Genomic DNA, 15193 nt, shown 5'->3' with positions numbered 1-15193 from the left:
CAGGTGTACATATATACACACACACACACACACACACACACTAATACATACTGCATATATATATATATATATGGCTGAACCAAATTGACCTATAGATCAATACACACACACACACACACACACACACACATATACATTCTCTCTCTCTCTCTACACACACACACACACACACACAGTGGTACCTCAGGTTACACACACACACACACACACACACACACACTATATCTATCTATCTATCTATCTATCTATCTATATGTATGTATATACACACACTCTCACGGCTGGAAAAAAAAGTGACCTAGGCCTGGGATTTTTGTTGTTCCGCTCGCCTCTGGATTGTTTTCAGCCCCTGCCTTAGCAGAATTTCGGAGCCCGGCCGCAAAACCCCGCGGCGTTTCTGCAGGATCGGGCTGCTCCGCCTTCCACTGGGCTGCCGCCCTGCGCGATATTCTGAGGGCGTCTCCCGTTTCAGGCGGCGAAAGACATCCGTCGAGTCTCGCGTCGCCGCCGCCGCCGCGAACGGCCGTTCGTTCCCGTTATTTCCCCCTATCTGCGCGTCTGCGCGTGCGCACCGCCAGGCTCCGAACCCGAAAGGGGCGAGCGGCGGCGGCGGCGGCGGCTCATTCTCCTCGAGATCCAGCAGGATCCGGCCGCATCCGGCCGAGGCGGAGCGACCGAGGAGCCCCTATGCCGGGCTGCTGAGGCGGGAAAGGAAGAGAGGAAGAGGAGGAAGAAGAGAGGGCGGGTGGGGAAAGCGGCCGTCGTCCCCTCAGCATGTAAACCGGGGATGCGAAGCCCGGCGGCCGCAGCAGCAGCAACAGCAGCAGCGGCTGAGGGAGGAGCAGCTCCGGCCGAGTAAACCCCGAGGAGGAGGAGGAGGAGGAAGCGGGTCCCGTCAGCCCCCCACACGGCCTGAGGCGATGGCTTTCCAGCAGCTGGCGGACGCGGCGGACAAATGGTGCTCGCGCACCCCCTTCGAGCTCATCGCCACCGAGGAGACGGAGCGCAGGATGGATTTCTACGCCGACCCGGGCGTCTCCTTCTACGTGCTGTGCCCGGACAACGGCTGCGGAGGGGACAGCTTCGTAAGTAGCCACCGGCGGCGACCCCCCTCAGGGGGTGTCCTTTCCCCTCCCCCACAACTGGAATAAAATATTGAGGTGGGGGGGCAGGCCAGGCCAGCCCCGCCCCATCAGGTGACGCGACACGCTTTGAATGGCCGCGGACGTCAACTTTTTTTTCCTTTTGGGGCCCCTCTCACGTATTTGAGCCCCATGGAGTTGACCCCTAAGAAAGACGCACACAAAATAATGGGGGAGAGAGAGAAAGACCAGGGAGCCCCTTTCTGTTTCTGTCCCCTACTGTGTTCCTTTTTTTCTTTGGGGGGATTTTTTTCTAATAATAATAGTAGTAGTAGTAGTAGTAATAATATATATATTACCATTGGGCTGAGGTGTCTTCGCTTTCCTCTCCGCCCCCATGAAATAATAATAATAATAACAATTTTGTATTATTATTATTATTTATTTACCCACCTTTTAGGGGGGATTCTTTCTTAAGAGTGGGCACAGGAGCCAAGACCTAGGGTCAGAGGCAGTGGTTCCCAACCTTTATTTGGGCCATGCCCCACCTAAGCATCTCTAAAATCCTGATGCGTTCCCCCCCATATAATTCTTTTTATTCAAGAAGTGAATTGTTCATATGGAGGAAGCCTAAAAGGCCGTTCACTGTTACTAACTCATTCTCAAATTGCCCCCCCTAAAAACAAACAAACCCAAAATCAAATTGCCCCCCTGTGGGGCATGTGCCCCATGTTGGGAACCATGGGGCTGAGGTGTCTTCGCTCCCCCCCCCCAAATATCTGAAATATTGTTGATGGGCATTGCTATTAGAGTGGTGGCATGGGATCAGATATGTGGGGCAGGGCTTCCCTGCGCCCCCAATATTTAATTCAAGTTGGCACCCCTGATAGTGAGGTGGGGCACAGAGAGAGAAAAGGGGGGTCTTGGCCCTTCTGGGCCTTTCAGCCTTCCTGATGGTTCCAGTCTGGCCATCCACACTCACAGCACTTGGGATTTCACCTGCTTTTTGGGGGGTGGGGGGAGCTTAAGTCACCAAGTGCATTTCCGCCTCACATTCATCTTTGCCAGGGCTGGGAGGTTAACATTGGCTCCTTTGCCTGGGAGTGATGGATTTCCCCACCTGGAAGGAGTCTCAGAGCTGGCATCATCTGCCTCAAGGTGTGCATCCTTTTATTCTGGCAAGCACTGGCCCCTCGCTTAATTTATTTTTATATCTCGTCCTTGCTCCCAAAGGAACCCCCCCAGGCAGCAGAACAATTAAAACATTGGGGCTTCTTTTGACCCCTAGGCCTTATGTTTATTTATTTCAATTCCAGCCGGTATTTTTCTCCAAGGAGCTCAAGGAAACCTGCGTTGTTACTCTCCCCTCCTAGAATCATGGAATTGTAGCATTGGAAGGGACCCCAAGGGCTGTGTTAGAAATGGAGCTATGAAAACTAGGAGCCCAATGGCACCTGAAACCAAGGTTACGGGCGCACAACGGAACGCCTAGGTGTGCTTTTTTAATAATAAGAATACAAAGCTGAAAATGAATGAACTGCAGCAAAAATACTGTGTTTGTTTTTCACATGGTCCAGTCCTTTCCCTGTCTGCCCCCCTAATATTCTTAAGAGGGTCTCATCTCCAGTCTTCAGAGAGTAGCTGGAAGTGGGGAGGCAGAAAAAGGTCCTCCTTTCCTTCCACTCTGCAGTTTTAACCTGAAATCTTAGGCACAGGACTGTGCCCAGAGCTCAGAAACTGATCTTCTGTTGTAAACAAGAGAAGAGCATCTCTGAGCTTTTGCAGAGTGCCTCTCCCCTGAGCAGTATGTAACCTCCTGCTAGGTATGAGGGCAGGCGGTTCCCCTTTCATATTAGACAATTTTGGAATTTACCTATAGGAACTGGTTGGCAAACCAGGAGTCTTGAGTCCCGTGGTTGGGCTGTGTTTGGCGGATCTCACGTGATCCGTTGAGGGCATCTCCATCTTTCAGAGCGTTGACGTTCCAGAGATCTGATAGTGAAGCTCAAGGTACTCCTTTTTCTGAAAACGTTGCACATTCTTCTCACCCCAGAGGAAATGCCAGGCCTTGAACGGTACAGTTCCCATGTTGTTCCTGCCTTGCATTTACCCTGGGGGGTGGGCTGGGGGGAAATTGCAAGCATCGCTCTGTGCATGGCTTGCTAGAAGAAAGGACCTCCTAGCAGGCCTGGGGTTGCAGCGATATAAGCAAGGACGGGGTTACTTACTGCTACTAAACAGGAAGAATAGCAAATGTGGGTGCCTGGGATGATGATGTAGGAAGGAAAGGACAGAGAATGCAATCCTTAGGATTCCTATTGCTGGGAGCATCGTCCTTTCCAGATCATATGTAAAATGGAGTCTGCTTCCCGTGGTCACTGGCAGGTTGGCCAGAATTAAAAGGCAATAGGTAAAGGATCGCTGGATGGTGAAGTCCAGTCTGGGGTGCGGCGCTCAATCTTGCTTCAGGCTGAGGGAGCCGGTGTTTGTCCACAGAGGTAATAGAAAGGAGTGAGTTGAGTGATGGTGGTTTGAAATTAAGAGCCAGCCCTGTAGGTAGCATATTCAAAACCTCTTCCCAGAATCTGCTGTTTTTCTCTCAGAAGGCAGGTACCAAAGGATGGGGCAGCAAAGGGTAGGTCTGCCCCATTTCACCTCCATCAGAAGTTTGGCTAATAGCAGGCGTGAATTGCTATCACCCTATCCAGTGGAGAATATCCAGTGGAGAATGTGTTGTGATAAAATGGAGTCAGTAGGATAACTGTGCTCTCCCCAAGGGGCACCCTTGTATCATTTCGTTCCACAAGGGGCTTCCCGAGAGGAATATCTTAAATTTGTTACTCTGGAGGATCTAGAGAAAATTCTTTTCTGAGGGGATGCCGCTTCTTCTTCTTCCCTTTTGGCGGCCTCTTGGCTGCAGCAGAAGCCAGGCAGGTGGTGGCTTCTTATGTTTTTCCTGGCAGAAATAATGAATGGGCCTTCACTAGGACCACAATCACACCATACATTTAAAGCGCTGTGATACCGTCAGGGCTCCCCCCAGAGAATTCTGGGAGCTGTAGCCAGTTATGAGTGCTGAACTTAGGACCCCCTATTCCCCTCACAGAACTACAGTTCTCCAAGTCATTTTACAATAAATCCCTCTTTACAGGGAACTTTGGGAGGGGACTAGGGGTCTTCTAACAACTCCCAGCACCCTTAACAAATGACAGCTCCCAGAATTCATTGGGGGAAGCCATGACGGTTTAAAGTGGTGTCATAGTGCCTTAAATGTATGGAATGAACGAGGCCCTTTGAGCTGGTGGCGCCAGACTCAGTTGTGCATAGAAGAGACCCATTGAACTCACTAGGTCTTAATTTAGCAATCTAATCTATTAAGGGGAATTACTGGATTTTTATTTCTAGCTCACCATCTCCCATGGACTTAAGGTGGGCCACATCAATTTCACTGGAAAAGCCTTGCTGTCTTAAGTACATTCCCGTGGGGGAACAGGGCTTGCCGCTTTGTAAGTATGCCCATGACTCAGAAGCCATGCTGCACCTCATTGCAATTTCTTTTCGCGACAAGCTGATCATTGAAAGCCCCTTTGTGGACAAGGCCAAAATAATTAAAAGAGAGCTTGAAACTCAGAGAACTAGCATGGTGTAGTGTTGGTCTTGGGCCAGTTCTGTGGAACATTGTACAGTACAGCACAGTTGGGGAAAGGTGGTAGCTCATGGTAGAGCATCTGTCTTGCATGCAGAAAGTCCCAGGTTTGATCTCTGGCATCTCCAGGTAGCTCTGGGAGAGTCCGCTTGCCTGAAACCCTGGAAAGCCGCTGCCAGTCAGTGTGGACAATATGGGGCTAGATGGACCAATGGCCTGATTCAGTAGAAACTACCGTATTTTTCGCTCTATAACACGCACCCGACCATAACACGCACGTAGTTTTTAGAGGAGGAAAATCCGTAGGCATGCCACCCGTAGGCATTCCCTCCATAACACGCACAGACATTTCCCCTTACTTTTTAGGAGGAAAAAAGTGAGTGTTATGGTGCAAAAAATACGGTAACTTCCTATGTTCTTGTGACAGTCTGAGATGGGAGGCCTCTCGCGTGCCTGCCCTTGGCTTTTTAATAATAATAATAATAAATTTTATTTATATCCCGCCCTCCCCAGCCGAAGCTGGGCTCAGGGCGGCTAGCAACAAGTGTAATTGGAGACTTTGCCAATTATCACAGCCTAGTTTCTAGACCTCTTCTGAATTCCCAAAGAGAGGAATTACTCATACATGAAAATGGATAATAAAATTTATTTTTTTGATAATAATAACTGGCCCCAGGACAGCGTTCTCAATGACACTAGGCACTTTGCCAGGGCTTTTGCAGGGTAAAAATGGAGAGCAGGCGAAAACGTTACTGCTATGATCGTGCAGTTCTGTCTAGTGGGTTATGCTTTGTAAAGTTCATTTGAAAGTTTTGAAACATTGGATCTGCTTAACGGAAAGCAGCCTACAGTTGATTTCCTTAAGAACTAGGGCTCCATATTTGGCTAGGGTTGCCAGATCTTGATATAAAAAGTTGTGGTTCCTGGGAAGGTTCAACCACTAAGTGGACCTTTGGGATTAGGGGGCAGAGCCAAGTGTGGGCCTTGTTGGAGGTGGGTGAAAGCCTAATGGGAGTTTTGTGAATCCAAGGGTGATGTTGTGGTTTTGGAAGGTCCAAAGGAGTTCACACAAAACCTGTCTCTATCCTATCTAAGTTATATAGTTTTGTTGTGTGTTTTTAACTGCCTGAAGGGTGGAAAACCAGCCTTGCCCATTGCTTTTCTGGCAACTGGAAACAAAAACAAACAAACAAACCCAACAGCAGCAGCCAGGCCAAATAAATATTTGGTTGATTAACAGTCTTACAATAAAATAATCAACTGAGTGGCTAGAACGACATCTGGGCTGCTTTGTGCCTTGTTTCTTAAAGGCATGGATTTGAAGGCTTATGTCTCGTTGCCAATTCACACAACCATTCTGTACATGTTGAAGCCATGAAGAGCTATTCCTCTTCGTCCCTGAAGCATTGTATGTGCCAAACTAGATCAGATGCTCTTTTTACCACAAGTACCCTCTAAAACAGGGATGTCCAACCAGTAGACTGCGGCATCCTTAACGTGTACAAAAAGTTATGGGGGGGGGAGCTTAAAAACTCTGTGCAATTCTCCTAAAAATAGCTCTGGGCAATCCACCCACCCCACCCACGATCCTCCTCCCTCCAGTGACAACGGGTAGGTCACTGTCAGTTTTTTTTAAGGCTGGGAGTAGAGCGCAGTCTCTTGGGAACTGGACCTGGCTGCTCTAAAACATTCCATTCTTGCAGCATCTTGGGTCCTATGCACACTTGCATGTTTATATCACTCATTCTCTCCATGCTAGATCCGTCTTCTTGCTCACTGGTGTCATTGGGACTTTGGCCCGCACCTTCATAAACCATGGCTCATGAAAATGTAGACGGGTGTTGCTACTGACTTCCCCAACCCAAGTGTTTCCATTTGAGAATTTCATTCTTCCCCCTGCCAAGATGGGATAGTGATTGTTGCTGGCCCAACTCTGCTGTTCCTGCCCTTGGCTGCGTAGTTAGCTGCATCACATTAGTGCTTCCAAGAGTGAGGCTTTGTTTCTTTGCATTTTTAAGTGTGCATTTGCAGCATGAGAGTTGATATGGAAACACTGTCTTGTGAATAATAATAAGTTTCAGTAGCTAAGTATGCAAACAACTAAAATAGAAAACTAACAGGATCAAGCATAGAACACCAACCAAAAATATAAAGTTATATAGAAATGAAATGAATAATAATAATAACCAAAACGAAACACAGACTAGGTGTCTACCATCAAACGCCAGCATTGCAACAGAAGCAGGGGTGTTGGAAATCATTTTACAGATTCGCAGTAAAAATTAATAGCACATTACAAGCCTCATATGTTGCTTATGTCTTGGCATCTATGGTTTTCAAGCCAATGGCCAATAAGGTTTGGAGTTCATATCCAGCCACACACATGGCTGGATTCTGACCCTGCTGTTGGGTGACATAAGTTATGAAAGGTTATCATGTATCACCCAATTTTCAGTTTGACTCCCCTCAAGTGTCTAGGTTCCACCTCCCCCCCACTACCTTTTCCACTGGCAGTTAATGCTTTGTACAATATAGACTATACAGCCGAGTTACTGGCATTCATGAAAACACCAATTTGGATTTCACACAGCATTTTCTTTAACTTAAGTCCTGTTAATTTCAATGGCTGTGTTTCAGACATGATCAATTCTGTATCCAACCCATGTTCTTTGTGCTGAACCACTGCACAAATGCTCTAGGAACCATGAAGAGAACTCTGCTGTCTGCAAGCTAGATAGGTGGGCTTAATAGAAATAAGTAATCAGATAAAGAACAGCACTCAGGAGCCCTGAAAGAGTTGAGAAGAAACCTTTAAGCTGCCAGGGAACTGTCTTGGTCTTGCTTTCAGAAAAGAGAAGGAAGATTTTCTATGGAACAGAGGCATGCACCACTGATTATTTCAAATTTCAGGTCAGCTGAAGTTAACAAGATGTGTAGTCTTGCAGAGTACATTTCATCTGACAGCTTGTAAGAGGAAAAGCGATCTCATAAAGGACCAAAAGTTGTGTATGTGTTTTCTCACAACCCTCATTTTATTCGCACTTTGCTGTTGCAGTTGTGTTCAGTTTTCAGTGGGTTGCTTAGCAAAACTGCCTCCTGTTACATCCGTGTAGTGTTAAGTCTTTCTGACGCTGGGTTGACAGTTTTCCTTTGTGAATTGGACGTGAATGAAGCTAAACTCCCTTTGCACACGTCCCCCAGGTGATAGATGAGCCAGAGAGCTTAGACTGGGACATACAGTGGGCAAAGACTTCAACGTAGCATGAAGCTTGTCTGATTCAACATGTTAACAGAGTTCCCGCTTCTGTTGTCACTTTGGGATCCAGTTTGTTTTCTAGCAGAGCTTCTGTGCCACAGGTGGTCAGGAAGCAGACAGCATGAAGAATTCTAACTATCTCTAGGTATTTCAGGGTACTTAATATGGGTCATTGTTAAGGCGTCTCATAAACTTTTTGTACAATAGACAACCTAATTTATTTACCTAATTTACCGTATTTTTTGCCTTATAGGACGCACTTTTTCCCCTCCAAAAATGAAGAAGAAATGTGTGTGCGTCCTATGGAGCGAATGCAGGCTTTCGCTGAAGCCTGGAGAGCGAGAGGGGTCGGTGCGCACCGACCCCTCTTGCTCTCCAGGCTTCAGGAAGCTATCCGCAAGCCTTGGGAGCCCGCGGGAGTTCCCGCCGGGCTCCCACGGCTTGCAGAGAGCTGCCTGCATCCCGAAGCCTGGGGTGCGCTGAGCTCAGCACACTCCAGGCTTCGAGCTTCGCGCAGCTCTGCACAAGCCGTGGGAGCCCAGCATGACTTCGCGCTGGGCTTGCAGAGAGCTGCCTGCATCCCTGCGGATAGCAGCCTGTTCTGGGGGCTGGGGTCGGGGGAAGCTCAGGCTTCCCCAGCCCCGCGCCTGGGGGGGATTTTTTTTCTTTATCCCCCCCCCAAAAAAAACCTAGGTGCGCCCTATGGGGCGAAAAATACGGTACGGTATTTCACCTTGGGCACAGTGTAGTGTGAGTCTTCTAATTGCCTAGCCATGATTTGCAAAGCAGAGATGGTCTGTGGGGTCTCATACCTCTCCACCTCCCTCCTCCAACTTTGTGAATTCCCCTTCTTTCCCTTTTTAGAGCTAACCATGGTTTAGCATTGCATAATTTGTAGACCCACTTCTAACCACTTTGCAAACTGCGGTTGGACCAAACCATGGCTTGCAAAAATGCCATTGCGAATGCATAAGAATGTTAGCTCCAAAAAATAGGACGGAAATACTTTAGATCTGAGGGAGAACAAAGAAATAAGACTACAGTAAAGGGCATTTCTTGACCTCCAAACCATGGTAATCTAGGGGTGGAGACTGAGTGGCATTTGTTGTATTTCATAGTTGTGTGGGTTTGTGTACTCTGCTAAATAATGTTTGCGTATGATCTTGTATAACGTGCTTTCAGTTAGGTCTTTGATGTGATCCTTGTGTAATTTTCTTTCTGTTCTTTGGATTTTGCTTGAGACATGAAATTGATTTTGCTCATATATTGCAGCTGGCAAACTTAAATGTTCTAATATTCACAATGAAGTATTAATAAAAAATAGCTTGACACCTATTTTTCCTTGTGAGAAACCGGAAACTGAAGAAGTACCTGGGGCGTGCCATGTATTTAGACTGTAACGCTTACAGGAAGAGTGGGGGTAACCTGATTTGTCCCGCTTTGTAATATTCTATGTGCAGATGCCCTGGACCTAAAATCTGGGGTTCTTAACATGTAAAAGTTAATATATTGACATTGTTCAAAACATAGTCTTGAGATTTTTGTCTCGTTTTCCACACATAATTGCTTGCTTTCCTCCTAGAGCCAGTTTATGCAAACTGAGGGGTAAACATTTGCCAGTGATAAAGCCTTTTTCCAGATTGTACCAGTGGGGATGGGGCCTGGTAGGGTGGGTGGAGGAATCCTTAAAGAAACTGAAAATAGCACCTCAGGGAGACCTGTTCAGCATCATCCATGATGCAGCATTTTTCATGGAGGCAAATTCAGACATGCAATCTCCAAAGATTACATGAGATGGTCCAGTCTAGGAAAATCTCTGCTTCCCAATTCTTCTGCTGACTGTATGAACTGTATAGAGCTGATACTGGCAATACAGGACAGATTTTATGTAATAGCTATTTATACCTATATGCTTTTATCATTGGGAATCTCATCGCAAATGTGCTTATGTAACAAACCTTTCGGAAACGACTTTGAAATTAATCCTCTTTAGATCTGCCTCCTTTTGGAGACAACATGCGACCCGGTTATGGTGGGCTGGCCACCCTGGTGCAGAGGCAGTGCCAATATTTTCAGCTAACTTAGCTGACATCTGCCAACATCTGAGTTTGAATGCCTAGGAAGATGGAGGCTCTGGGGACAGGTAGTTCACGTATCTGGAAGGTAGGGTGGTTGCCTGTTCTGGATAGCGTTACACTTCCTCTAAGGGAGCAGGTACTTAGCTTGGGGCTACTCCTGGATACAGGAGGCTGTTAGAGGTTGAGGTGACCTACATAAGACAGGCCTTCTGCTTCCAAGGGATGGAGACACACAAACGTGAGGGTGTGTGTGTAGGTAGATGGATGGATGGATAGATATTTCATAGACGGTATTAATTGCATTTTAGCCTTCTTCCAAGTGGTGCACATGTCTCTCAACTCCTGCTTTACATTTACAACAACCCTGCAAAGTAGGTGAGGCTGAGAAACTGACTGGCTCAAGGTTTCCAGAGTCCTGATCCAGCACTCTTATCCACTGAACTGCACTGGCTCTGATTAGCCCCTCTGCATTTTGAACCCTACCAGCAAGTCAGTTTGTAACCTAATTAAGTGCCTGCACTAATTAACATCCTGCTTCTTTGTTCTGAAAGACTGCAGGTGTGGTTAGATCAATGCTGTAGCTGTGTGTTGTCCCAGACATATTGGATGTGAATTTATATCTGAAGTCGAGAGTTGCATAGGGAATAAAAGGGTGGTTGAGTGTGATAACTGGAGGGGACATTATAATGTGAGTAAAATGTTGTGTGTGTAATCAAAAAGCTGGAGAAATCAAGATGGTTCTTTGTGAGGGCGGAATCATTCCTGCCTGATCACATCCTGGTCATTTCCCAATGCTGCCTTCAAATTTTGGGGATCTTTCAGCGAGAAGACTTAAGGAGCTAGTTCCCGTCCACCACACCACTCCCCATTTGCCTGCCCTCTTTGTTGGAGGCCAGTCTGTATGGCAAGCAATGTTCTTCAACTTGGCTCCTCATATATAGCATTGAACTACAACTCCCACAGTCCCCAGCAGTCTGGGATGATGGGAGCCGTAGTCCAGCAACACCAAAGGACCAAAGGTTGAAGAGGCAAGTAGAACTTACAGCTCATTCTCCTTGCCCCTGCCATTGCTTGCTTGCTTGCAGAGGTCATGTGAGCAGTAACTGAGACCAAGGTGGAGGTGCAGCAGGACTGCTGGTTCCATGGATGGGCAGCGGTCCACATCCTGAGACTTGTGGCTTCTGCAGGTGCCTGTCAGTGCCAACCTCTGGTGCTGGCCCTCAGCTCTCATTAGCTGCGTTGCTCACCAAGACACCTGGCTGCCAGTGCAGGAAGGAAGGCAGGTCCAGGACTGAGGCAGGCACTTCTGCATTGCACGAGGGAAGTGTGTCCAAATTCCTGCTTGCTGTGTTACCCCAGAGATGCAGAAAAAGCTGCCACTGATCAGACTTGAAGTCACTGCCTGTCAGCTGATGGGCAGTGGCTTCATTGATCAATGGTGGCTTTTCCTGCACCTCTGGGGTAACAGCAAGCATGAAGAGGGCCAGGGAATTTCAACATGGGCTGGGGAAATGGGCCAAATTGGGATCCGGGCCAAGCCAATTTTGGGCAGTGGGTGAGAGATTCTGCACCTCTGCGCTAGGGTGACACAGCACTTTAATCCGTTTTAGGTGCACAAACCTAAAATTCTGGTATGCCCTTGACTCCTTCCTCCAAAATGCTGACAGTCTGGAGGCACCACCCAATATAACAATTCTGCTACTTTGACTTGGTGCTTGAGTTTGCTTTTCCTCCTCTCCTCTCCCCTCCCCATCCCCTTTCCTTTTGTGTCATGAGCCTGAGGGCAGTGACCCTCTCCCTGTTGCTCTTTGTAAATCACCATGTGGCTGGAGAGCAGAGTAGAAATCCTTCAAACATTTGTGGCAACACTGAGTCTATGCAGAGGGAGGATTTGTATGCAACCACATAGCCACTGGACAGCAGAGAGTTAGATGGGGGCTGCCATTGGGTTAAGGCCCCTGGGTTTTAACCTGTTCCTCACCACAGCTCTCTATAGATCACTCTACAGCTCCAGAATCTCTCCATATCAGTTTTATTGCTTTTTAAACTTCACTGCCTGCCAGCATGATTAACCCCTGCTTTGTCATGGCTTGCCTTTGCAGCACGTCTGGAGTGAAAGCGAGGACTGCTTGCCTTTCCTGCAGTTGGCGCAGGACTACATCTCCTCCTGTGGTAAAAAGACACTGCATGAAATACTGGAAAAAGTCTTCAAATCATTCAGACCTGTAAGTGCCCATTTTTTTACCCTTTGGCTTTATTGCATTAAGAGGTTTTGTTTTCAACACGCCAGACCACAAACACCACACACTTCCATGATCGTTTCCCATCATCACACATAAATGTGTATAAACATAAGTTTATTTTTAAGAGCTTTATTTTTCTGTCTCCCGTTTTCCAAACAGACATTCCCAGCTGGGACGGAAAGCAACTCAAAAGGGCCCGTCCATCCCATATGAGAATTGATACACACGTTGTTTTTTTATTTCAGCATGCAGCATCTAAAGAACTAGAGTAGTTGGCTGTGCTGGCAGACTCTGATGTGGAATTATTTCCTGGCACCTCTGTTGTGAAATTTCACAATCTACTGAAATTGAAAAGGGTGGAGAACTGAGCATGCTCTTTCCCCCTGAGACAACATTACACTAAGAAGAATCAGGTGTGTTGCTCCTCCGTCCAGAGAATGAGGAAGCAGTGGCCCTCCAGAGACCGTAGGACTTCATCTCCCATCACCCCTGACCTTTGGGCATGGCAGCTGAGGCTGATGGGACTTGGTGTCCAACAACCACAGGTGGAGCTTCAGGTTCCCCAGTCTTTCTCTGCCTGCACTGCTCCAGTAATGCTAAACTAGGAACCTCAGGTCAGCAGGACAACTGTGGTTACTCTCCATAGGGGCATCTTCCCTAGGTGCACACAGCCACAAGAAGTGATTCTCTTGTCAGCCCCTGCCATGTGATCTCCCCTGCTTCTCATGTGTCTGGAGTAGTGCAGGATGGAAGCACAGAGGGAGCCATAGTTGCACCCATCCTGTATGACAGGGGTGCCCTGAAGATGTTGCTGACATGTTGTTGCAGCTGATGGGAGCTGGAGTCCAGCTTGGCCCCGAATGTGCATCTCTCAGTTATGGTTTAACCCTAGGCAATCTTGACATTGTAGGGCTTGCATTAGATGCTCTCCATAGGGCTGCTTCCAGCCTGGTGATCAAAATATCACAACCCCAAAACTCACTCACGTGGAAGTTAGTTTTGTTAAAAGTGAATGGGCAGCAGTGCCATTTAAGGGCAGACATCACATTCACCTTTTATCCTGCTCTGAACACAACCTTGCCTTTAACAACTTACCTGGTAGCTACAGGCAACCAGGAATTCCACACGGAACAAGTGAACAGGCTGGTGTCGGCGTCGGCAAAGGGATTTCTCTTCCTCTTCCTCCAGTCCACTTGGTTTCCTGGTTGCCTGTTGATCCAACCCTCTGTTCTGTCCTCTCTCCACCAGCCCTTGAAAGATGTCATCTTTCTTTTTCACTACATTGTTAAGTGTGCTGCGTTTCCTTGCTGTATGCAGAAGAGGGGGCTTCCTGGCTAACTTCCCAGCAGGTGAGTCAGTGTTTCTTACTGGGAGGGGGAGGGCAAGGCGGCAGGGAGGTCAGCACAGTGCAAGAGCACTACAGGAAGCAATATAGTGCATTTGCACTCTGCTAACTGCTCCACCTGTCTCCCTCCTGGTAAGCAACAGTGAACTCAGCTGCTGGGAAGCTAGCATAACAGTTCCTCCTCCTACTTCTGCTGGAGACACAGCCTAGCACCTAGCAGGCTAGTAATGTCTGCAGGCTTATTTACAAGGCTGCATGAATGCATTAGAGTCAGACTAATGGCCCAGTATTATCAACAGATCTCCAGGTTTGCAGAGCTAACTCTGGTATCTAAAGCTCTTGAAGGGAAGATTTCCCTCAACAGGCATGGCACCCCCCCATTGCTGTGAAGAAAGGAGGTTTGTGTGCCTGTTTTTTTTGCACATTTTTAATTATTATTAACACCAAAGATGTGTGAAAACTAAATGAACCAGAGGTGTCTACAAACTTCAGCATCCTACAGGTGTTCTCAATCATGGAGCTGGAGCTGGCCTCATTTTATTGATAAGTATCTTAGGAACAAACCAAGTCAACTGCTGCCTAATGTGTGAATTGGCCCTCTCTGGCCCACGAGTCACTGAGCTGCTACACTCTTTCCCCCAATTTAAATGCTTTTATATGTGGTGCTGCAAATAACCACATTCTCAGTTTGTTCTTGGACTTGGAACATCAGTGCTGTTGCCTGGTTGTTTTGCCCTTTTGTATTACACTCACAATTTTATTTCTGTCGTCTTTATAAATAGCTATTGGGGCTTCCAGATGTAGACGATGATGCGTTTGAAGAATACAATGCAGATGTGGAAGAAGAAGAGGCGGAAGCCGATCACCAGCAAATGGGTGTCAGTCAGCAGTAATTTTCAGAGGAATTGAAATATATTTTATCCTACCAGGTGGGATCGCTATGCTTCCGCATTAGCATTTTTGAATGACGCATCACACTGGAAAATCTGACTCCCAAACCCAAAGTTTAAAGAAAACAACAATATTTTTCAAAGTCTGTGGTGAGCTTTGCTAAGAAGTGGCCTGAATTTAACTCCTGCTTCAGTGAGGTTTCTATGGTGTTGTCTCAGTAGCGTTCTGCCATTGTTAACTTAGAACTAGGGTTTTTCTTTTCTTCCTGCTGACTTGTCTTTTGTTTTGTTTTGTTTTAATTATTATCATTTTTTTATTTGTTTGTATAGAATTAACATTTCACTGACGTGAATGTGATTTGAATGTAGGAACTATTTGGTTGGTGTGTTAAGTACTTGCGTGACCTTACAGAGGACCATCCATGCAGAGAATAAATGCAATCTGCACTTTCAGTCTTAGATATCTCTCTTTTTATTATATATATATATTTTAAAAACAGAACTAGACTATTAGTTAATGTACTGAATGGTTAATGTTCCAGCAAAGGGCGCAACCGAGCCAAAATGAAGCATTTTAAAATCTCCTTGCTTTCAGTGGGAAAGATTTAAACACATACTTTTAACTATGATATCGTTGAGGCCCGGTGCAGGTG

General features: G+C 46.9%; 1 protein-coding gene across 1 annotated transcript; it reads left to right on the top strand.

Annotated features, from left to right (window-relative positions):
• The first annotated feature begins 281 nt into the window (after positions 1–281).
• Positions 282–14993, top strand: MTURN (maturin, neural progenitor differentiation regulator homolog). The gene is made up of 3 exons (XM_083468646.1): positions 282–1085; positions 12165–12287; positions 14433–14993. Exons 1-3 carry the CDS (start codon positions 921–923, stop codon positions 14541–14543), a joined length of 399 nt encoding a protein of 132 aa, XP_083324772.1. The 5' UTR covers positions 282–920; the 3' UTR covers positions 14544–14993.
• The last annotated feature ends 200 nt before the right edge of the window (positions 14994–15193 follow it).

Source organism: Podarcis liolepis (genome assembly GCF_965112155.1).
Source record: "Podarcis liolepis genome assembly, chromosome: 12".
Taxonomy (NCBI): Eukaryota; Metazoa; Chordata; class Lepidosauria; order Squamata; family Lacertidae; genus Podarcis; species Podarcis liolepis.
This window is presented reverse-complemented; position numbering and strand designations above follow the sequence as displayed.